General features: G+C 41.8%; 3 protein-coding genes across 5 annotated transcripts in view; 1 reads left to right on the top strand and 2 right to left on the bottom strand.

The window, feature by feature from the left end:
- Positions 1-78: 78 nt before the first annotated feature.
- Positions 79-11,657, bottom strand: LOC145910159 (START domain-containing protein 10-like). 2 transcript variants are annotated; one of them, XR_014403190.1, is made up of 8 exons: positions 11,452-11,657; positions 11,029-11,176; positions 10,555-10,673; positions 10,125-10,242; positions 9,650-9,702; positions 5,257-5,390; positions 3,812-4,891; positions 79-95 (listed from the first exon to the last, which is right to left on the bottom strand). XR_014403190.1 is itself a non-coding variant. In XM_082997184.1 (7 exons), the coding sequence occupies exons 1-7, from the start codon at positions 11,611-11,613 to the stop codon at positions 4,783-4,785; spliced, it is 843 nt and encodes a 280-aa protein (XP_082853310.1). In that variant the 5' UTR covers positions 11,614-11,657; the 3' UTR covers positions 3,715-4,782. The 2 variants fall into 2 exon arrangements, 1 of the variants encoding a protein (XP_082853310.1); XM_082997184.1 differs by lacking the exon at positions 79-95 and having other exon boundaries at positions 3,715-4,891.
- Positions 976-3,564, top strand: LOC145910158 (regucalcin-like). Its single transcript, XM_082997182.1, has 5 exons — positions 976-1,311; positions 2,056-2,238; positions 2,588-2,938; positions 3,117-3,271; positions 3,444-3,564. The coding sequence occupies exons 1-5, from the start codon at positions 1,146-1,148 to the stop codon at positions 3,492-3,494; spliced, it is 906 nt and encodes a 301-aa protein (XP_082853308.1). The 5' UTR covers positions 976-1,145; the 3' UTR covers positions 3,495-3,564.
- A 637-nt stretch (positions 11,658-12,294) lies between the features above and the next one.
- The window catches only part of LOC145911643 (protocadherin-16-like), a 45,768-nt gene continuing 35,337 nt past the window's right edge, over positions 12,295-22,725 (bottom strand). Inside the window, exons 33-52 of one of the 2 annotated variants that reach the window (XM_082999049.1) lie at positions 22,562-22,656; positions 22,186-22,322; positions 21,948-22,110; positions 21,546-21,671; positions 20,775-21,043; positions 20,438-20,606; positions 19,842-19,989; positions 19,479-19,600; positions 19,199-19,347; positions 18,577-18,744; positions 18,202-18,331; positions 17,658-17,786; positions 17,293-17,448; positions 16,919-17,100; positions 16,264-16,471; positions 15,647-15,854; positions 15,270-15,396; positions 14,745-15,003; positions 14,253-14,510; positions 12,295-13,929 (exon numbers count right to left, since the gene is read on the bottom strand). In XM_082999049.1, the coding sequence (XP_082855175.1) occupies positions 12,910-13,929; positions 14,253-14,510; positions 14,745-15,003; positions 15,270-15,396; positions 15,647-15,854; positions 16,264-16,471; positions 16,919-17,100; positions 17,293-17,448; positions 17,658-17,786; positions 18,202-18,331; positions 18,577-18,744; positions 19,199-19,347; positions 19,479-19,600; positions 19,842-19,989; positions 20,438-20,606; positions 20,775-21,043; positions 21,546-21,671; positions 21,948-22,110; positions 22,186-22,322; positions 22,562-22,656 (4,223 nt within the window). In that variant the 3' untranslated portion in view covers positions 12,295-12,909. The remainder of the gene's footprint in view (positions 13,930-14,252; positions 14,511-14,744; positions 15,004-15,269; positions 15,397-15,646; positions 15,855-16,263; positions 16,472-16,918; positions 17,101-17,292; positions 17,449-17,657; positions 17,787-18,201; positions 18,332-18,576; positions 18,745-19,198; positions 19,348-19,478; positions 19,601-19,841; positions 19,990-20,437; positions 20,607-20,774; positions 21,044-21,545; positions 21,672-21,947; positions 22,111-22,185; positions 22,323-22,561; positions 22,657-22,725) is intronic. The other variant, XM_082999050.1, reaches the window with a different exon arrangement.

The raw sequence follows: 22,725 nt of genomic DNA, 5'->3' as shown, positions 1-22,725 counted from the left end.
AGTCGCGTTGCTGTTAATGTGGTTATCAAACGTATCTCCACATAAGGCAAACATCGATATTGCCACGGTCCAAAAATATGAGGGAAGCGTACCAACTAAAACAATACAAAAACATGCAACATCAAATAGCGCACCTCCTGTTTCCGTATATCGACAACCAGCTACTTATTTCGCCAAAATTAGACAATTTACAGAAAGGTTTTTGCAAACTTATTTCCAACGTTTTAGAAAAACTCATAGGTTGTCCAACAACAAGCTAAGCAACTGATGCCGAAGTGATCCCGTCAATGGCGCAGAGAAAGTGTGATTAATATAGTGTGAGATGACAGTTTGACATTCGCCTTGCACTTGTTTTACTAAAACGAACTTTAATCAATAGCCAGCATAAGTAGCATAAACTTTCAATTAGACCACCACTTCACATTAGCTTTCATGACATCGTGGCATCACCACTGTGCAGGAAACCAGAATTTAATCGTTTTAGCCGCTATCACGGCCAGCAATGCTGCAACAATATTTATTTTGTGTCCATGATGCTGATAAGAAGAAAAAGGGCAACCACAACTTCAACAAATGATCGACTATTCAACTAGTAGACTGACTCAGCACTACCGCTGGCAATCCAAAGTACATCCACTGAACCGTGACGTGTGCTGCACGCCGTGGTGTCGGCATCAAAATTCTGGCGCAGACAGCCTATTTGTGAAGCTTCGAGTGCTTGTTCGCCTGCAGCGAAATGTCCAACTTAAAGGATTTATTCCTGGCAATTAGGGTTTAGTTGAGAAGACGGAAAAGGATAGAAGAATGTGATACGTTATTGTATTGAACTTAAAGGCACTTTGAAACAGTACGAGAGTATGCAACATATGTTTAAAGGTGCTTGGACGTTTACAGCTAGAAACCAAACAAAGCGATCAAGTAATGGCGGACGCTGATTGCCACCCAAATGCAGCAGTTCGCGAGGCGAACAAAAGCACAAACAAACCATTTCTCCCACAATGTTGGACCAGTTGCATTTATCAGCTAAAGGAAATCCGTGTTTATAGCCAGCATTGCATAGTAACACACATCTAAAATTTATTCGGCAGTATTTTGCAATCCTATTGGACTCAACGAGTGTTTGGCGTCACTCCATAATAGCAAGTATGTCGGCAGCAAATGTTTCCATAGTGAAAGAATTCGATTGTTCACTTGGAGAAGGACCGCATTGGGATGACGTCAGTCAAACTTTGCTTTTCGTTGATATCAACAAGTCGGCTGTGCACAGGTGGAACCCTGCGAATAGACAGATGAAATCTACATACCTGCCAGGTTTGTGATAATAACATACATCAAACCTTTGCATAATTCCTGGCCTAAAGTTTTCATTCTGCAAACTTTATTCATGTTGGCATTCCTTCGAAGTGAATGACTAGTTACCGAACAACCGGTTTTTCGATTCCTTTGTAACAATATTATCAACTTGCTCAATAGATGTGCACAAAAGAATGTCGCATTTATATGTCCAATCCTGATTCAGTATATGAAGCAAGCTCCAGGAACAGATATTCCTATATATATTCGAGAACACCTTTCTGCAGCAATTAAATTACACTAGTAGCATCAGGAAATTGCATTCAAGTTAGGTGAACTACTAACCTATGCAGACGATCTTGTTGCTTAACATATAAGACTTGCGTTACTTATAGCAGGGCTTTCGGGTGTCGCAATTTGATGGGTCGTCAAGAGTTCAAGGTCACACAAAGTATAACATTTTATTTGGATTTAGGATACTTAACTTTTTGGCTTCTTGCCCCCACTTGTCAGTGACGTTGGTTAAAAATACTGGCAGTAAAATAAAGCAGCTTCAGCTTCTTTGGACTTGCTTTGTTGGAAAAAGCGATCGAATACTCAGCGCACACTTAACATATCTAAATATTACCGTCAAACTTGTAAGGTCGTGGAAAATTTTACCCAGTACAAATGGGTCACGACCTAAAAAGTTTGTGGAACCAGGCCAAGTATACTAGCCTAAGAGTAGTTGGTCCGTCACGCTGTTCTTGACGTATTTCACAGATCCAACAATCGGCGCCGTCGTTCCCAGAAAAAAAGGTGGCTTAGTAGTGGCTGCCGAACATCGCTTTGCATTTCTCGACGAGGAAACAGGTGAAACTGAAACAATCAAGGAAGCGAATCTCGAATTTCCACACAGTCGATTTAATGATGGAAAGTGCGACCCCGCCGGAAGATTTTGGGCAGGTTTGTGAAAAGCTTGAAAAATATACCTTTCGTACGTGTAGATGTTTTGTAAATAATGTGGCCATTGCGACTGACTTTCACAGGTAGTTATGGTGCAAGTTGATATGGCCACTAAAACACTTTTTAAGAGTAAACTGGATTACAAAATCGGGTGCTACTTTACTGCGTGGCGTCTGCAAGCTTCGAATTTTTAACGTATAGTATGAGACAGCGAACAACATTGGTGAATCAACTGGGAGTCATCACATGTGACAGCTATTTTAGATGCACAGTTTGAAACTCGGATGTGGGATTGCATATAGTTCCGAAACCAAATCTAGTTTTAACACTTTGTCATAACTTGTCACAGGAACAATGGGAAACGAAACGTCGCCAGGCAATCCGAGGTCAAAAGAGGGGGCACTCTTCTGCCTTGACACCGATCAAAGCATGTCGAAAAAAATTGCTCCAGTTGACATTTCCAACGGTTTGTCGTGGACTGCCGACAAGAAGGTCATGTATTACTGCGATTCGCTGCAGTTTTGCATTCACGCCTACGACTACGACCTCACTACTGGAAATGTGACCAACTGCCGGGTGGCGCACAAGTTTCAAAGAGAGCCTGACGGAATTCCGGACGGACATTGTATTGATTTGGACGGCAACCTTTGGATAGCCATGTTTTTTACGGGACAACTTCTAAAGGTCGATCCTAATGTCGGTAAGTATTGGTAGCTCTAAGTTTTACAAACTTGTTGCATTGTGCTTTTTGAATGGCACACGTAATCTGACAAACGTATTTCCCAATCTTTTAAACGCCTTCAATTCGACACAACACTTTTCTTCCTATAGTAGGTTTCAATCTGGTCACAAACTGTTTACTTTATGTCTAACGACAGGAAAGATCATACAGACTGTAAAAATCAGTGACGTGGCTTTAAAAACAACCTCATGTTGTTTCGGTGGACCGAACCTCGATGAATTGTACGTCACGTCTTCACGAAACCAATCGGTGAAGAGCGAAGTAGGGGACACTTCTGGAGCAGTTTTTAAGGTGATTATTGTATGTATATTTATATTTGAAGTTTTAAGACCAGATGCTACAAGTGTATTAGTTTTGATTTAAGCTGTAGATACTTTTCTTTGAACAATTTGACTTAATATCACATTTTGACTTCTATGCATGAAGTTTTGACAAACCGTTTGTACAAAACTTATGTTTTCAGGTAACTGGACATGGTTGCAGGGGATTGCCGGCAAATGTCTACGAGGGTTGATCCTATACCTCCCATTTTATTAAAGTGATTTTCAAATCCCGATCATATGCAACGCAATTTATGTTATTTCGATATGTTCATGCTGTATTACCAATTCGCAGCGCTTAAACAAAAACAATTGTTTGCAAGCAATTTGGATTTGGGAGAGTTTTGTTGCAGTTTGTAGAGATACATAAAACAAACCTCATTTTACAATGAATTCTTTCAAAAAGTTGTGCAGTCCAATTTGGGTTGCTTTTATTGTCATTGCCAAACGTATTTCTACAAAAGGCAAACACCGATATTGCCACGGTTCGAAAATATGAGGGAAACGGAACAAACTAAAACTACACGAAAACAGCAACATACGTACAGCGCTACGAAACGTTAAGAGCAGAGCCGAACACGCGACGGAAGGAACATTGCAAAAACTTAGTAGGTGAGCGGAAAGGTGCACAAATATTCGGGGTGGGAACTCGCTGTGTGGCCAGAGGGGCCGTGCAAACTTGTTTTGTGTTTTTACTGCAAGAGCGACTGCATCTCTTTCTACAGCAAAGCATTGTAAAAATACGCAATATATATTTATAAATACGATAAAAGAATAGAAAGATTTACTGCTTTTTTTTGTTCAGCAACGCGCTAATAGACCAGTGCGAACAGACCAATCAAGCAGCGATGTTTTTTTGCAAATAAGACGGCATACCGACAAAATAAAATTATGCGTACAATATTACACCGCGCGATGCACCCGTGCCGCAACTAACAACGGGCGAGTTCAAGTATTGGCAAAATAGCGTTTCAGAATCCGCAAAATGGCCGCGAAATCCGCAAAAGCTAAGCTACAGAATCTTGGTGTTACATGAACGTAATTGCGTGTAACGAATACCAACAGTCTTAGAGACTTCCGCCTTTGGCTACACGAGCACCTTGGTAGGCATGCACAGCTATCGCGAACGCCCCAGTCGTGACATAAGCTGTTCGTTTTGGCGCCAGCTTATGCAAAAAAAGGGGCCCTTGCATTGGAATTAGAAACCAGCGAATCAGAAAAACATACAGAAATGCCACCAAAATTTGTACAAGCTTTAAATAATACAAAAATATGAAAAGGTCGGCGGCCATGGTTGTGTTGCTGTGCTTACCAATGGATCATACACACACACGTACCTACGCACAAGTGGCCTTTAACAACAATTTAGAAATAGTTTGAAAATGTATCGCGTGATTTGGAGCGGGAAGAAATGAAGGCACTTGGTCGGATTTGGATTTGCATTCAAGAACGCATAGAAATATACAGGGAACAAGGATTGGTTCAGTCTTCCTCGTCGTCGCTAACCACGTTGGGATCCTTTGAAAATCCGCCGTTTGTGCCGTTCTGTTCCTTTGCTGACGTTTCATCGATGACTTCAACTTCGTCCACTCTGCAGTGGTAGAACGATACGACGTAAGAAGACTGCGTTAGTTTTATAGAGAGTATTGCGAGTTAATTCGAATAAACCGATATGCTTTTAAGTGATGATTTGGCACAACTAATAACGACACTACTTCAATGTATTCGCCTCAGTTGGAGACAAAAAACAATCAAGTCAATTAGCCGTAACGTTTCTGTGACAAATATAACTAACTTTTGACACGAAAATGCAACGTAAATTTTCCACAGTTGGGAAAGTGTAATATGAGTTATCATGCTTCAATCAGATGTTTGTGGTGACTTATACGATACCCGATTATCATGTGATATTTACATATATTTAAAGAAGGGTATGGGACTAAAGTGCGGTCATACTTTGCGGAAAGCTGACCAGGTCGAGCCATTGGAAGACGACATTGTTCAGGCCACAACCAGGGTTTATGATTGGGGGAGTGCTTCTGTTTCCACGCCGGGTATTTCTTCGCCGCTTTATGGATACGGTAGATGACCTGCATACATGTATAGGTTTAAGATGAGTAAGTCGCATTCTCTGTAACATTTATCGATATAATAATCGTCGGTTATAAAAGAGTCTCACCACCATGATATACTGTAAGCATGATAATGAAGACTTTGGCACAAAAATGCTGTGACAACGCGCACCGCAATTTCAATAATGTTTCTCCAGTTGCGATTTTAAACCATTAACTTACCATTCATTGTTTTAAACCAACGAATGAAAGGTGCGCATCTGCAGCGTTCGACCCGTGTTCTATAATATGGAAGTTTATCATGTGCCTGTTTCTGGGTCGAGTCAACATCCCAATGTCACGAGGCAGTCAGTCAGGAAGGAATTATGCCTTTTTCGCTGACGCGTTTACCACAGTGCTAAAAAAGGCATGCGGTGCGGTTTTGCCATTCAAGCTGCTCGTTTCACTGTTTACATCACCGCTGCGCTTTCGCGTTCGCTAAAGCAACAACGTATGTCCAGAAAGTGAAAGGCTTGAACCGTTTTGCTTTCAAAAACGAACTTCAACATATAATGCGTTTCTTGAAACCGTACATGTGCATAATCACCCAATCGAATTACGCCTCCATTCGCTGAGGACAAATTTCCCAAGCGATTAAAAGAACAGGACACGCCTCGGTAGACCTGAAGTGCGGCTCCAGTTGGACCACCGTCCTAATTGCCAAGTCACACCAACGCCACTTGGCCCGCGATTAGTGGCCCCGAAAGCCCTTCGGAGGCATTAATATTTAATACATCAAGGTGGCCACAAGTGCGAGACGCGACATATGCAAGGATGTTGAGAGGTGTATTTGACAACACGCTCATATGCGTTGGACAGTTAGGCGTGTTAAGGAGCTAAACACGCCACGTATCGATTTCCGTTTGACAAGTTCTATTCCCAAAGCTATTCTCGTGCTTACTCTCACACTCCACGTCGATTGGGTCGTACGGAGTCAAACGAAACGTTGATGGCACAATTAGCATATCAGTACTGGCCACTTGTGTTTTGCAGCTCAACGTGGACCTTGTCGGATTGTATAATGCACTCCAGTGGAAGATGAATACGGAATGTGTCGATATATTGTCTGATGCAACTTTTACGATGATTCATATCTAGACCATGTGCAACTGTTAAATCGAAACTGGCGATGACTGAAGAGCATCGAAGAGAATTGCGTATATTTTAAATCTGTACAACATTGCAAAATGTGTATAGGGTTTACTGCTTCTAGTACAAGGTTGGTTTCCGCAATTACAACCACAAACAATTAAATGCACCATCAACAACATTCAAAGTCGTTGGCGTTACACCGAGTTTGCTTGAAAGCGTCAGTTTCATTTCGTTGCACTGCACGATTTAGTGAAATCGCCCACTGTACAACACATGCACGTGATAGAGATATGCATGACAACAACGCAACTTCCACAACCAACAACAAAACCCGCTGACTTGGCGAACCAAGTAGTTATGTGGGCGTGTGCTTGCACCAACGAATCAGCGGTGACATTCTCAGCGTCCAACCGGTACAAAAACGTCACGTCATTAGCCAGCAACCTTACTAAAGACAGCGGGAGGCTATAGTTATACCGTAAATAGATTTCGGGCTAAACGTCCGGTATTAAAAATAAACGTTTTGCCTACAGGATATAAAACATGGCATATAATACCAATCTAAACCCCTTCCTGCTCGAGAATGCCTATTCAAATTGCAAGTAATTGTGGTGTAAGACATTGTGGTCACATGACGTGGTCTGCATGGTTAATGTAACAGTCAGACTGAGCATAGAAACTGCGTTCAGGATACATCAAAATTTATTATACATGTTTCTTTATTGTGCTACTGGTGAAAACCATACCTCAAAAACCGACCGAGTAAAATAACTAAATTACCGCGAAGAAATTTACTTAACATAAGGTCAAGAGCAGGAGGTTATCTCATATCTTTCCGCTGGCATTTTACCCGACACGCACCCAAGAAACCTTTACTCGGTAGGTCAGATGTGCGCTGTGACCTGCCGCCGTTATTTGTCGTAAAATAAATAATGCATACACCGACAGCAGCACTGCACGAGGCGTCAATTGGATTGACGGAGGATCGGGCCACCAGATGCCAGTGACTTGTTCGGGACGGATTTTTTTCATTTACATCAATTAGTGCGTTGCGTTCCGACCAACTTGAGCGACCCCACAGGAGAGGAAGGCGTAATGATGGGGGCGCGAGAACAAGTGCACAACGCAAACCGTACGTCTTCTGCTAATAGGAGTAACGAACCGCCATTAGGGGACACGTAATGACGACGATTCGCCCTTTGACGAATGCCACGTAGCATGTAAATGTCAATCGATACACAGGGGCGAATATGTCAGTGATTTGTCAAATAATATACCGGGGGTATTGCAAAATGTAAAAAAAAATGTTGCGAAAGGGTAGTTGGTAATTGTCGGAGTTGGTTGATATTTGAGCAGGCAACACCGAAGCATAAGTTCATTATATGACATTTTGTAAATTTTGTTTCAATAGCATTTTGACGATTTTTCCAGTAGCATTTTCATGACTAGTAAATTAACTGTGCCCTCAAAAGAATTGATTTAAAATTGAACTTTTCAATGACAAATGGCATTCACGCAAATACATCAAACACACAGTTGATAAACCTTCACATGTGTGCACACACAATGCAGAAATCCGCTTTTACGCGAATTTCAAAAACTATATTAACCACTCGAGATATAGATTAAATGTTTCATTGATGAGTTGCTATTTTTATAATTGCGTCCGCACTCTTTCAAAGCGATTTTAGCGGAAATTAAAGCGCAAATTTAACGTCAGTGCGATCGAAGCTTTGCGACACTTCCTACCGCGTGTGCGTAACCCAATAAACTCGAATGTATTCCACGTCAGCGAATGGCACTGGACCGGTGGAATTCGAGAAAATATAATTTCGCGGTTACGCGTTGAGGCGACTGGGGATGATGAGGGGCGCGCTATCATTTTTGCTTCCGACATCAGCAAAGTCGAAAAGCCGCCAATACTGTCACCGGACCCGCTCGCACTGTATGAATTATTCACCCGCATTACTTCGCTTTGGCGTACAAGGTGGAACAAGCGATTAAGCGTCCGATGAAGTTCGGAATTTCGCTGATGTAGAGACAGATATAGCTGAAAACTACTATAAGGGGTTAAAGGTCGCGGAACTGATTTTCTCGCTACACGTCAACAAAGAGAGAATCAGTGTGAATAGATCACATAATCACTGCATGGAGTAACAGCTTCATCCCCGCCAAAGTGATACCATGTAATCTATCTTAACAATAATATTAATTTTAGAGGTTAAACTGAATTAACAAACACCAAAACGTTTTTAGTTCTTACAATCGTGTTTTTTTGCAGGGAAAATGCGGATTTCTGCGCATGGATTAAATATTGTCGACCTGCATTGGCGACGGCGATGATTGAATTTCGAACGTGGGTCAAGCAGACTGATCAATACTAAGCTAAGATAAGTAGATGTCCCACAGCTATGTAACATGAATGCAATTGTGTCCATAAATGTTCCCCACTGAATGTATGGATAGATCTTGGGACGCACGCAATTTTAACTCCTTTCTTATGTGGCGTTAAAAATGGCAACCTAACTGATACAGAAGAGAAACAAAAGTATAGTGGTATTACTCAAACGTAATACAAATGTAAGAATGCAAGAATGTTAAACCCATTAATCAATTCCATTCAACTAGTTCAAACAAGCACAGTTTGCGTCACTGATAAACACCATCAGCATAACATTTGTGCATTCCATACAAGCAGGGTGTAAGCACTGGGCGTAAATTTGTTTGGTAACGACGCAGTGTTGTTAATCCAATTAATAATCCGAAAACAGTACCAAGAACCCTTGTTTAGATATGATTCTTGTTACAGCAACCAGCAAACAATCAAGATTTTCGTGTATATACGTGCGTGGCTTATAACCTATTGTACGTGGTAAACTGTTGGGATTGATTCTGTTTTCACGAAATTAAGTCCCAAACGAGCGTAAGTCAACTGCGTCCCGATGTTTTGAAACATTCATCAGTGTTAAAAACAGCAGGAATGTGAAATAACTGACGGAAATGAATAAACGATTGGTTTCGTGGCGTTTCCGTGAAATTTTAACCCAACAGGACTGTGAGCACACGACATCTGGTTTAAACAGCACCGTCTGCTGCAAGAGCAAGCGACCACGAAAGAAGGAGAAAAGACAGTAACGTGAGCTTACCTTCGGAGTGAAGAATTCCGCAACCTTGTTGACAACCCACTTCGGCAGTTTTCCTGCAAACACAAAGTATTCTTTGAAAAGGTAAAGGTACCGAGAAATCGGTGGCTCTCGTGTCATACGAAGTGATCCGTTATCCATAGGTGACAAATGGACATAATCGTGTCAAAGGGCTTACATTACGGCGTAAATAATGCAAGCGTAAGCCGCGAGCGCTAATTACTAAATCTCAACATACATGCAGAAACAGTGTAGGCTTCGCCTGTACGCCGAAACGACAACACGTATGCTCGTTAAAAGGCAGCATTCTGAAACAGTTTACAGCCCAAAGCCACCGCAAGGGCCGAGAGAGGAAATGCATATCAAAAGCAACGGGATATGACAAATCGCTCGAGGTCGGGACACATCCACACAGAGCAAGAAATATACCTGGCTTACAACGCCTTAACGTTTTAATAACATTGTATGTACGAAATACCTTTGGGGTCGAAATGTGTTAAATAGGTTAGGTCTGCAGAGTTGGGTCCAGTGGGTCTTATCAGGTAACCTGTCACCAAGGAGATCGCTCGCACCATGCTGTTTTTGGGTGGGTAATCCTGTGTTATGTAAACTGTATTATTACTTGGATAACCTGAGGACAGCACTGCTAGTATTCATCTAACTTTAACAAGTGCCCTACAGTCTTAAAGACAGAGCGTTTCATTGTAATTGAGGAATTTGTATAAATTCAAGCAAAGATGTCACATTTAAGTTTTTACAGGCCATCAGTGTTATGAATATAATAAATGGAATGCCCTGCCTTTAGGACCATTCTCTTGTCGGGCCCTAGTTAATGCAAATATATTCATGAAAAGGGACAAACATTGCTGCCTCACTGTACAAACAGACAAGTCATTTTGATCACTTACAGTATGTGAGACAGACTTGTTGATCATGATGTATTCCGTGGGCTCCCTCATGTTGGGATAGGCGATCCATGAACAGAGAAATACTACGTCACGAGGTTTAACCGGCGGTGGACATTTAACTGAAATAAATCAAGTACTGGTTCATAAAAACATGTGGCTATTTGTGAGACAAGATCACTGTAATAACATGTGCCAACCTGCTTCTGAATGCTTAGTATTTTCGAATAAACAACATAATGCCATGTGACAAGAGACTTACACATGTATGTCGATATGAAACATTGAGAAATTTTGACAATTTATGTCTGGAGAAAACTAGTATGTTCTTCGGGAACATAACAATGTTGCCTCCTTACCACATTTAAATCAAGACTCAAGGAGCATCAATAATGCATGAAGTTAGCCTACATACCAACAGCCCTAATAAGGCACCAAAACAGACAATAAATACACATATATCTCAGTAAACTATACCTGCATAGTAAGAGACTGTATTGTTGACACATATTTTGCACACCTCCGTCATGTCAATCATATCATGGTCCCATTTTTTTCTGTATTCTGTATCATGCACCACATCGAATATGGTGGCTGCACTTACATCACTAAATGATGTTACAGCCTAAAAATAGAAGGCGTTCTGTTTAACATCTGGGGGTAATGTTGACATTGTCTGACATAAATTTGTGAATTGTGAAATCAATATTAAAGAAAATCAATAGATGTTGCACATTGGCTTTAGCGATGTGCATTTATAATTCTATTGAGCTACATTAAGTGTAATGCATATTCTTGCTAAACACAACAAGACTAAGTATTTATGTAGGCTACAGAAGTAACACCCACTACATAAAAATCAAGTTTTTTGTTAATATATAAAAGACTATTATTTCATACCCGAAGAAGTTTAACATTGGAGTTTTCTTGGGATTTTGTGGTGACAGTAACATTCTTTTTGCTATAACACACAGCCCATCCATCCTTGTTCTCACACATCTGCTTAAATTTGGAGAAGTCTTCATCATCAGCAGGAAAAATAACATCATCAGAGTCGAACATTTTGTTGAAAACAATATATTAACCAAAAAAGATGTGATCCTACTTAACTTGAACCAAAAACATATTTCTGTTGTTGTTACTCCTGATCTTTATTCAAGCAAGGTTAGGCTACCCGATTACTTTATTTTATAGGACTATCGCTCAAACCAAACCAAGCAGCAAAGTACATTAAACATAGCCTAGGTGAGCTTCTGCAACACTTAACTATAGTCATGTATCCTGTCCAATTAGCTTCTTCGTACCCAGCGCAGCAGCGTAACACAACCATTGTATATTGCCAAAAACGTCACATGAAATCTATATCGAGAGTACACAATAACCTTCAACAGCATCACATCCCGGTCATGCTTCTGGCCTTGCTCGCAGTCTCTGACGCAACAATTGAAACGTCCTTGTTTACATAGTAACGTGACCATGCGTGCGGCCGTGCGTGACGGAATCAGCTCAGCACTTTTTCGCGTTGTGGGCAAGTGAGAAAGGTAATTAGCTCGAAAAATTCTCGCTTCAGTAGGCCTCGGCCCGATACGATTGTGAACCAGGTTTGGGTAACGACCCTTTCGTATCAAACAAGCCTAATTTTTTCCTTAGAAACATTAACCTAAAACCCCCCTTTTAACAATCTCTCACAAGCAAGGAGATAACATTCAGTCACAAACATGATAAACGTATATGATATGTGTATTACGATAATAGTATAAAGGAGCGCGAACTATTGCGACAAAGACAAAGGATATTCACTGCGAAAGACGATTGACATTACAGCGGCAACATCACAGTTATTTTAACAAGTCTCGTCAACGTTGAAGACTGGAAAACAGCAGAAATGTAATTGGATCTTCGGCTTGCGAAGCAGCTTTTCCACTGCGCTATGGTTGTGCTGACCAAGAAAATGGCGGCATTGTAAGTGTTTTTTTTTACATTCGTCTGAGAGAGCATGGGTGCTACAAAGGCACGTATTTAGAAACTCAAAACTGTGTGGGTATATTTTGAGCAAAGTGCCACAAAATGACGGTAAAACGTACTGCAGAAAAAACATCACTAAAACAAATCAAAAAACTCGAATCTAATTTGTTTGTCATGGAAGTGAGACGAGAAAACCCTGGAATTGGGTGGGAAAATGTAAAAGAAAGAAAGGGTAAATTACCACAAATATCAGGGTGCAAAAAACAAACAACAAATTCGTACCGTTCCGCGAAACGCCCAACAAATGAAAAGAGAAAAGCGGTAAGTAAAAAAAAAATAACTTAACCAACAAAGAACCAATTTCAAGGGAGCTGCAACACCCTGGCTGTGGCGTTACACGTGAACCATGCGCTCTGTCGGAACACGTTTAGACGATAAGTTTGTTTCATCGGAACGACTGCGGTTAACCCCTGTTGAGCCTGACAACGACACCTGCGGCGAATCGACCGGTGCCCTTTCGGCCAGCGGGCTAAGGGACGGTGAAAGGCTGGGGGACATAGCGGGAGAGGTGAAGCTCGACTCGTGGCTGTTCGGCGTGCGTGGGAGCGACTCCACCGACGTGGCAATTCCACTGGGTGGCGTAATAGAGCGCGATCCCTTCGAGCCACGCGACTTCGACTTGGCGGGTCGCGTGGACATTACGTAGGAGTAAGGCGGCGGAACCCCTGCAGGGTGGTTTCGCAAGGGGTGTTGCTGGGGGTTCCCTGAGGGTCCCTGCTGATGGTAGTGGGGATTCGGACGAGGTAGAAGGCCTTTCAGCGGCACGTGACCCAAGTCGATGTTGGATTTGGTTCCACCACTGCTTGTAATTGGCACCGGCGCCGCGATGGAGCCAGTGTGTTGTGGTATTGTGGTAAGGAGTGGCGGAGGTCTATTGGGATTATCCGACATCACCGAGGAAGCATTGCTAGTAGCTCTGCTCCCTGCTGTACTTGCCGACGCCAGGGTTCGCGCGTGTTGTTGTTGGTGCTTTGCTGCCGCCTGCCGGATTGCCGCCGATTCTTCCCTGAGTCTCGCGATCTCCGAAAACACGCTGGTCAAAGGCTGGAACTCAGGTGTCCAGTCTTGTAATTGTTCGGGGCCAATGTCCGTCTGGGCCTCGTCGAGCGTGCCCAGTGAAGCCGGCAGGTGGATTGGGGCCGGCGCCAGGCCGTCTAACGCCGGAGCCATCTCCTCGCCGCCACCGCTCATGTTGCTTGCGTGATTGGCGTATGCTCCTGTTGTGACGTCAATGGGGGGCAGAGGGGGTGGTCCTTGGTCGCTGCCGAACTCTCGAATGCTTTCGACGCTCTCTGATTGGGTGAGTGAGTTTTGTGTAGTGACGCCGGCGTCGAACGAGAGTCGATCCATGTCCTAGAAAAGGGTTGAGTTTAAGTTTGAAACCAAGTGTTTCTGATTACCGTCAGTCGGTTAATTTATGAAATACGAAAAATCGATTTCGCCTACAAAGGCATCATCAGTTTCTGCAAATAAAATGCAATAAAGCACTCGAAGCTACCTTTACACAAGTTAGGCAAATATTACAAAAAAAACAATTTTTCGCAATCAATGTTCAAATAAAGCCAGATGCGTTGACAGCATTCTTATTTTACAGTGCGATCCCAAAATGCCCCTGCTAACCCCATATCACGACACCTAATTTTAGCTGGTGTGACAAAAACCTCCCTAATATTCACCTGTTGTATCCCGGAATCTGCAACCCTGGCTTTTTTGTCCGAGATGAGGGAAGTTGACGACGACTGACGTCCAGACGATGATGACGTAGACGTGATTCGATTAACTTCGTCATCCTCCGCCGATCCGTCGTTTCCGGTGTGAGGAGGTTCGTGGGGTTTCATCATTCGGTGGCGCAAAATCCGCTTGAGGTCGATACTGTTCGCACTTCCGCCCAAGTTCACTGTTGATGATATTGCGTTATTACGACCAAGGCTTTGGTAACACCATAAAATGACGTAGCATCAAATAGGAGGCCACAAAACGTCTGGCTTATTTTATCATCTAAGTACGTGTATTTTACACGGTTTTTCCTCGGTATTGTACGATCTACAAGAGCGTTTTGGTGTTCAGTATATACGATTCAGTTGTAAGATCATCTCGATCACTACAGCTTTATTGTACGTACAGTGGGTACAATATACTCTCTCCCGAATAATACATCTAATTAACAATTTACCTTGATCCGTCCCATGAATTCCCTTCTTTACACCAACTCCGTTTTTATTGGTTGAGTTCTTCCGTCCCTGATAATCTCCACCCGAGCGGGTGCCGTTCGCCGCCCTACCGTTGCCCAGTGCGTATACTGCGAGCGCCCCCTGCTGGCGGCCGTTGCCCAGTTCGTAGAAAGGAGCTTGGTCAGGACTACCGTCAGGTACCATTCGTCCGTTGCCCTCAGATGACGGTGTTTTTGGTTCGGTTTTCGCCTCTTCCCTGTGAATTTTTGCATTTGATGAGTGAGTTTGAGTTTCAACACTAGCATTGGATATTTTATTCGGGTAAAAGTTTTGGTCAAGTTGCGGAATTTTTTGTTAATCGAAGCAAAATTTTACACCAGATTGGACACATGTCCCAATAACAGACATGATGAAATAAAAATTAGCCTGAAAAAAATGAGAATGACGGTTTCAAAACAATATATATAAGCTCAGTCAATTTCTTATTTTTCTTCCTGGTTTGATACTCGATCAAATACCGACCTTGCGACGGCTCTCTTGTTGCGACAGTGTTTGAACCAGAGTGCGGCTACGATGAGACAGGCGATGAATGCGATGATGCCGAACACGATTGAGAGGATTTGGGCTTCGAGTGCGATTGGTGGGGTATCTGCAACAAACAATAAAAGGGAATTTTAAAGCTATCCCACAGAAAGATGATTTGACAAACTCATTGGCAGCAAAAAAGCAATTGTGAAACCAAATTGTTCAAAATTGTAACTTTATTTTTAGAGCGAATTACATCGAATAGCGGCTGGAACCGTGAATTAGTCCAAAAACAAAAACCATCAGAAACGCCAAACACGCATCAAATTATTATTTATCGACCGTATTCTACACGAAACAAAAGGAACACTTACTCGACACTTCGACCGAAATGTGGACCATACTCTTCAAGCTAGTGGACTGGGCAGTTAAAACGATGATGCGGGAATTACCGTCATCGATCGTCCGGGCGAGAGTGATCACCCCTGTGGATTCGTTCACCACGAAGTATTCGGATGACGACTCGTCCAAGTGGTAACGGATCTTTCCGTCCACGCCCGCGTCATCGTCTGTCGCGTTCACCTGAAATTCGACATAGAAAGTCTCTGAGAAACAGTTTGACAGGTTTTGTAATTCAATGTTCAATGTAAGTTTAGTATGCAAGTATTTTCTTTTCATTGGGCATTTAAACGTTTCGATGTAATTTAAAAAAAAATATGCGAGCTGTCCGTAAAAAAGACGCTTCGTGCTTCTCTTGTAAGAAGCACCTAATGGTCTATTTAATCTTCACATTTTCACTTAAAACTCTTTTCCCAAGCAAAACGTCCAAAATCAATTTATCAACGCTCACTGTCATTCAAACTCACTGTTACCAATCTATCTATACATTTCATAGAATGCAAAAGCCCCATTTGTTGCGACCACTTTTTCGTGGCCAATAAATTCCAGGTGTTTCGACCACCAAGAACCCAAAACCAAATGCAATTAATACCTGTCCAACTATGTAGCCCGCCGGGGAGCCGTATGGCACCGTGAACACGAAACGGGGGTTGCCGTCCTCTAAAAACTCTGGACCGAAATCAGGTGGAAATTCGTCCACGGGCAAAACGACAATTGACACTGTGACCTCGTCGCTATCTCCAGAAAGATCCGTTGCAACCACTCTCAGTCGGTAACTCTCACACTCCTCATAGTTGATGCTGCGATATAGGATGATTAGGATTTGTGTTTGTCACAGCTTGTGGTGGTATTGTGTAATATGTTTTCTTCGGGCGCGTTACAAAAGGTATTTCGAATAAACACTTATTTTTGAAGACGTTCTGGCTGCTGTCCGATAGCACCGTCTTGCCAGAAGAGCGCTTGACACGAGAGTATTGTGCACAAAGCCACGTAATTCCATAACTTTAAAGTGGAGTATAGACTCAGTTTGATTCAACAGAACACGAATGTCTCAGGGGAGAAAGGAAGAAAATGGGCAGGCGTACATGAACCCCGAAATAAAAATTGGGGCCAAAAGAATCCGAAATAAATCCTACCCCACGAAACATAATAACAATCAAAAGGCAAATACTTGTCAAATATGCATTACATTCTGCCACCAATGTTTCAATGTGGGACTATGACATAAATGCGGTTAAAAGACTTACTCTCGTATCGCAAATATTTCTCCTGTGTTCGGGTTTATATGGAACAAATCGTAAGATTGTGGACAGTTCTCGCTAGAGGGCGCCAGACTATATGTCACTTGGCCGAAGTAACCGCCGTCCTTGTCGTCAGCGTGAACTCGCATGATGGTTGTGTTCGCCTTCGTCATTTCCCTAACTTCCTCCTAAAAATAAGTGCAATTGTTACATTTAGCATTGTATGATAACCGCCTTGTAAATATAAATTCCACATGGTTTATAACGCTTGTGTGGTAATATTTTCCAATCTCGGAGCAAACGTAAAAAAAACATATCGTAACCGAGGTTGACTATACAATTGTTGAAAGTTGTTTAGATTAAATATTCCCTAAACTTACCCAATAGAAATATGGGGGAAATTCGGGGGAATATTCGTTTACGTCATCCACGTCAACAACCACTTCCACTGTGGAAGTTTTGGCCAAGATGGAATTGCGAGCGTCTGCCACTTGCACGGTCAGCTCGTAATGCGAACGCAACTCGAAATCCACAAACTGAAAACAACAATAACACGTTTCTCCAATTGCTGAAATGTCAGCTTAAAGAAGAAAATCATGTTAGTAATACCAAAAGTTTACCATGAGGCAAAATAAACCTCTCGACTATACGTTAAACGAAGCCGTGTTACTTCAAAGGAAATGATGTAAACAGTAAAAAACGTTTGCTTTATCTCACAGGCGTAAATTTGAATACGGTCCGATACCTTAGCGGCAAGTTGCGTGCATGCGCTGATGTGGTTCTCGCAGTCGCGAAGTTCGAATGCTTCCATCTCGTTGCCGGCGATGATTTTGAACTTGAACTCGGACGTGCTGTCCTTGTCTGTTGCGTAGAGCTGCAAAACAGGCAAGTTTTGAAAAACGGTATTTCCAGTTGAAATTATTTTATTTTCAAATATGTGTTAGCAAGGGTTGAAAATAGCAAATTGGTCACACAATATACATACACGTTTTAACCAAGATACACTGTTCCAAAATTTTTAAACAACAAAAAAGTATTTGGTACTATCGCGTGGCAGGCATTTGTGCGATCTTTGTTGTTTTTGATTGCCTTAAAATCTGATTAAACGTTATTGGAGCTAAAACACCATACAATTACCAGAAAAATGTTTCCTGCGTCCTGCGTGCTACTTTCAAACCAATGTTGGGCACCGCTGATTTAGGCAAATCACACAAAAAAAACTGTTTTCAATCTACATTTAACTGTAATGCCCAAATTACAACGTGAATGACATGACAACTTCTAGTTACCGAAAGAACGGGTTGGGGTGCTCTTGTCTTTGTGCGGTTATTTTCCTTCACTGTTCCTCTGTAGTGGGAAGCGTTGAATCCGGGTTTATTGTCATTGACATCGTGGATATGGATAATTACACTGGCGTTGCTGCAAGACACAATATTATTGTTTGTATTGTATAGATAAATAGCACTGAAAGATCTTTCTAGAAGGTTTTAATAGCTATTACTATTGTACTACAAAAACACATGTGGATAATACTTTTCCATCTCTTTATCTTATTTAGAATTAAAGTTTTACAAAATCTTTTTTAACTTCACAAAACTCCAGAAAAAAACCCAAACAACTTGCTTTGCAAGGCTCTACTTATTAAAACCACACTGTCGACATACCTGCTTAACTGAGGTTCCCCGCCGTCCAACGCAGATATGGTGAGAGCGTAATTCGATACAACTTCGCGGTCGAGTCTCTTTGCCAAACATATTTCACCTACAACCTGATCGTTCGAATCTTCGATTCTTCGCACTTTGAAGGCACCGTTAATGTTTCCCGCCACAATTCTGAAAGCACGGAATCAGAGTTTAAACAAAATCCTTGTGATGTGGAAATGTGTTGATGTGTTGAGTGATCACACACTTGTGGTCCGTATTATGCGATTATTTCGTTTTAATTTGTTTTTAAATTTAACGGTAACCCAAGTCATTCCTGTTATCCGGGAATAACCGACTCCATTGTCGCAATACAGTTGCACCGATTTGCACTCTCAATTATTGTCCATGGAATGCTATATTTCCGATAGGTTAAAATCTATTAGCTTTTACATAAGACATATATATATTCCGCTATAAAAGCATCGCCAGTATCTGTTAAAACAGTAAAAACACGTCCCAAAAAGGCTAAAACCCAGGTCAATAATGTTCCTAAAGATCCCCCCCCAAAAAAAAAAATAATCTGTTGTATGGTCTGAGGTAGGAATGAAGAACAGTTGGCCGAAAACTTAGGGTTATTTTTTACTTGTAGGAAACGTTGCGATTCCCTTCTATGAAGTCGGCATCGGAGGAAGTAACGTTGAGAACCGGGGTGCCGGGAGGTGCAGACTCCATTACTGTTCCTCTGTAGATGTTTTGCCGAAATATCGGAGCATTGTCGTTTATGTCGACGACCTTGAGAATATAATGTCATGTATTAACTACAAATAATTCATGTTCCGGTAACTGTTCGTAAAAAAGGACAAAAACGTTTGTGAAAGTTTCCTTCAAGGGAAATACCCTATATGTATATCCCATGAGCGTACCTGTATTGTAACGGACACCGACTGGTTGAGAGGTTTTTCTCCGTGGTCGTAAGCAGCCACTTTTAGTGTGAAAACGGAGGATTGATGCCCACGTGGTTCGGATCTCGTCGTTTTTATCCAACCTGCAGCAAGGCATTAGTCAAATATGCTGCATGGGATTGTCAGATTGAAGAGTAATCTGCCACTACTAATTTTTTCAAACGTTTTAAACTTTAATATAAAAATGACGATAAAAAGATAATTTACTATAAATTATGCATTAAAGTATAAAAAGAGATCATTTTACAAAAAACATTTCAAAAATATATTTTTTATATGTGCTTAAGTTATCACAAGGTATTGGTCCAAGGTACTGGTACTGACCTGTTTCTGGGTCGACGGTGAATAGCGTGGTGTTGGGAATAGCGCCCACAAGTCCGTACGTAACCCGACCGTTCTCACCTGAGTCTCGATCCCTCGCTCTCACTCTCACAACCTTTGTACCGGTGGGCGACAATTCTTTTACTGACGCCTGCGTTCGTCAAACAGATATATAACAGGTAAAGAAAACGCATATACACATACATATGGTTCACAGGCTTCGCAGCCAAGGCATTGCAGCCAAGCTGGATGAGCCACTTTTCTGCGTACACATACATATTTAACGTGCCAAGTTCTGTTGGGGTCGTCTTTCAGAATATTCTCAATGCAGTGTAGACGGGTAGGACCCGATAGATAAAAGTTTTTACGAAGTGGATTGTACATAGCGTTGGGATTAACGATTTATATAGCACAGCATTTCATCGCAATGTGGGTAAAAATAGCAATGGAAGTTTTGAAGTAGGGATTTAAAAATCTGGATGAAAAGCAGCGAAACGATGCAAGATAGATATCCACATTCAGTCCCTTTTTGCGCGAAAATATTTAATTCCATACCCAAATAACAGGAGTAAAAATAAAACAAAATCGAAGGGGTTTACCTGATACAAGATTTTATTAAAAGTAGGCGCGTTGTCGTTGACGTCAGTGACGATGACCTTGTAAGACGCCGAGACCTCGTACTTGCCATCAGATGATTTGAAGTGGAGAGTGATGCTGCTTGCTGTTTCGTAGTCTAGCGGTTTGGCGAGCAACAACTGACCGCTGATGCTGTACGAAATATAGGAATTGTGGTGAACTTAGTTTAACATAGCAAAACGTCTTTTTATTCAAAAATACTTCTATAAGCTTTCTTTGAATTCCAAAGGCAGCAACTTCTGATAATTTTTGGCTAAGTTACTGCAAATTCTATTCCTTCAACCATTTTGAAATCTGCACCTGTTTAAACTGAACAACCCCCCGGGGTTTCCGTCTTCGCTGAAGGTCACGTTGGGTGTCGGCCCCAAGTCGACGTCGTTGGCCCTCACGGTAGCGATGAGGGTTCCAACTGGAGTGTCCTCGGACACCACTTTGTCCTCCCGTGGCACAGCAATCGATGGTGCGTGGTCATTTTGGTCTTTTACATCAATGAGGATGAGGCTGCTGCCTGTAAGGCGATTGGCGCCAAAGTCGTGTGCGTATACAGTCAGTGTATAACGGCTCGTCGTCTGTTGAAAGCATAGTTATTTAGTGTGTCGCTATCTTGGTAGTATGTGGTCACCAAGCACATTTTTTTGTAAAAACATCGCCTTAGTCATTTGAAAATCTGTTGTCTATAATCGACCTATTTCAACATGAACAAAGACATAGTTTTTGCAATAGATAATTTTCTGTCATTATAAACATTTACATGGTTTGTTTGTCCAACCAAATAGATCCATGTGTTCTTTTTGTGGCGAAAGACTGCTAGTCTAACTAGGACAGTGTAGTTTAACTTCCTAAAGAAATAACTTTGTATCTGAACATTTGTAGAAAACGTCCTTAAAATGCGGAACCCACAACGCGTACATACGACATGTTCAGTAACACCTTGAGGCCAAATAAGAACGCCTTTGATGAAAACCACAAAGTCGGCTTTGAGAGATTTTAACTCGAACCGATCAACAACCAATAAGGCTACAGCCCAAATCGGCTAACGGTGCAACGCAAACAACATATTTGGCATCTTACCTCGCGATCGAGTCTGGTGGCAGTACGCAGATAACCGGTGACCGCATCTATTTTAAAGGCTTCCTGGGACCCAAGCGAGTAACGAACAACGCCGTTGTCCCCGCTGTCCGCGTCGTTCGCTTTCACCTACATACGACAAACGTTGTTACAAAAATCCTTTAAAAACATGGGTGTTGAAAATACTGGTGAACCAGGTCAATTGCAAAAAAACGTATAAACACGCAATAACCATTTTTTAAATCTAAAAAAGTCAGCGCGTAGCTACAGTCACAGAAAGAGTCATCTTAGTGTTTTTTACATTTAAGAACCATTTTTTTTTACACATATGACACTTTATTTTAACCTCAGGAATTCACGAGTTACTTTTTTGGTTGAAACACATATACAGCCGCGACTAATTACCTCTAAAGCGATGTGTATTCCAATTTCCATGTCCTCGTACACCCCAGTCTCATACTTTCGCAACGTAAACACGGGTATGTTGTCGTTTTCGTCCAACAACTCAATGGAGATGGTCGCGTAGGCATACACACCACCACAGACTGCTTTTGCAATCAAGTTTATGCTGGAACACGAGCAACATACATTTAATACTTTGTAGTTAAGATACGGGTATAAAGGGTAATATTTATCTGCTTACTGAGGACGCGTTTCGTAATCCAAGAGCACGTTGTTTTCAACTGTAATTTCACCATCGTTGGATATTACGAACGCCCCCGAGTGACTTGAAGGGAGACTGTATTTAACGGTGCAACCGTCCACTTTGGAGACTTGAACCTTAACACAAATAGCAATTAGGTATAAACCCACTGTTGCTTCAAACTTGCAATACCATCCTAACAATCCCGCATATTTGTTATTCAGCAAAGGCAATTCATTTTTAAATCAATGATTGGTTTAATGGGGATTTAAAAATATTAACTAAACTTATACGCCGTGTACATTTGCTATATGCAGGTTTTCATGTACTGAGGTTTTACGTCGGTGAAGCGCGTTCTCCGCGTGTCATTACTTACCCGCTTCACAACATGTCCGTTCTGAACTGCTTCCGACAAATCAACGTCGTAGGCTGGATATTCAAACGTTAACACCTTACCGACCGGAACATCAACTGCAAAACAACAAAAAAACTTGGAACGCCGAGTAATTACAACAAAAATGTTGACCAAGCAAATCTCCA

This window comes from Ascidia mentula, chromosome 8, assembly GCF_947561715.1.
Source record: "Ascidia mentula chromosome 8, kaAscMent1.1, whole genome shotgun sequence".
NCBI lineage: Eukaryota > Metazoa > Chordata > Ascidiacea > Phlebobranchia > Ascidiidae > Ascidia > Ascidia mentula.
The sequence above is the reverse complement of the archived record's forward strand: the minus strand, read 5'-3'. Positions and strand labels throughout refer to the sequence as shown.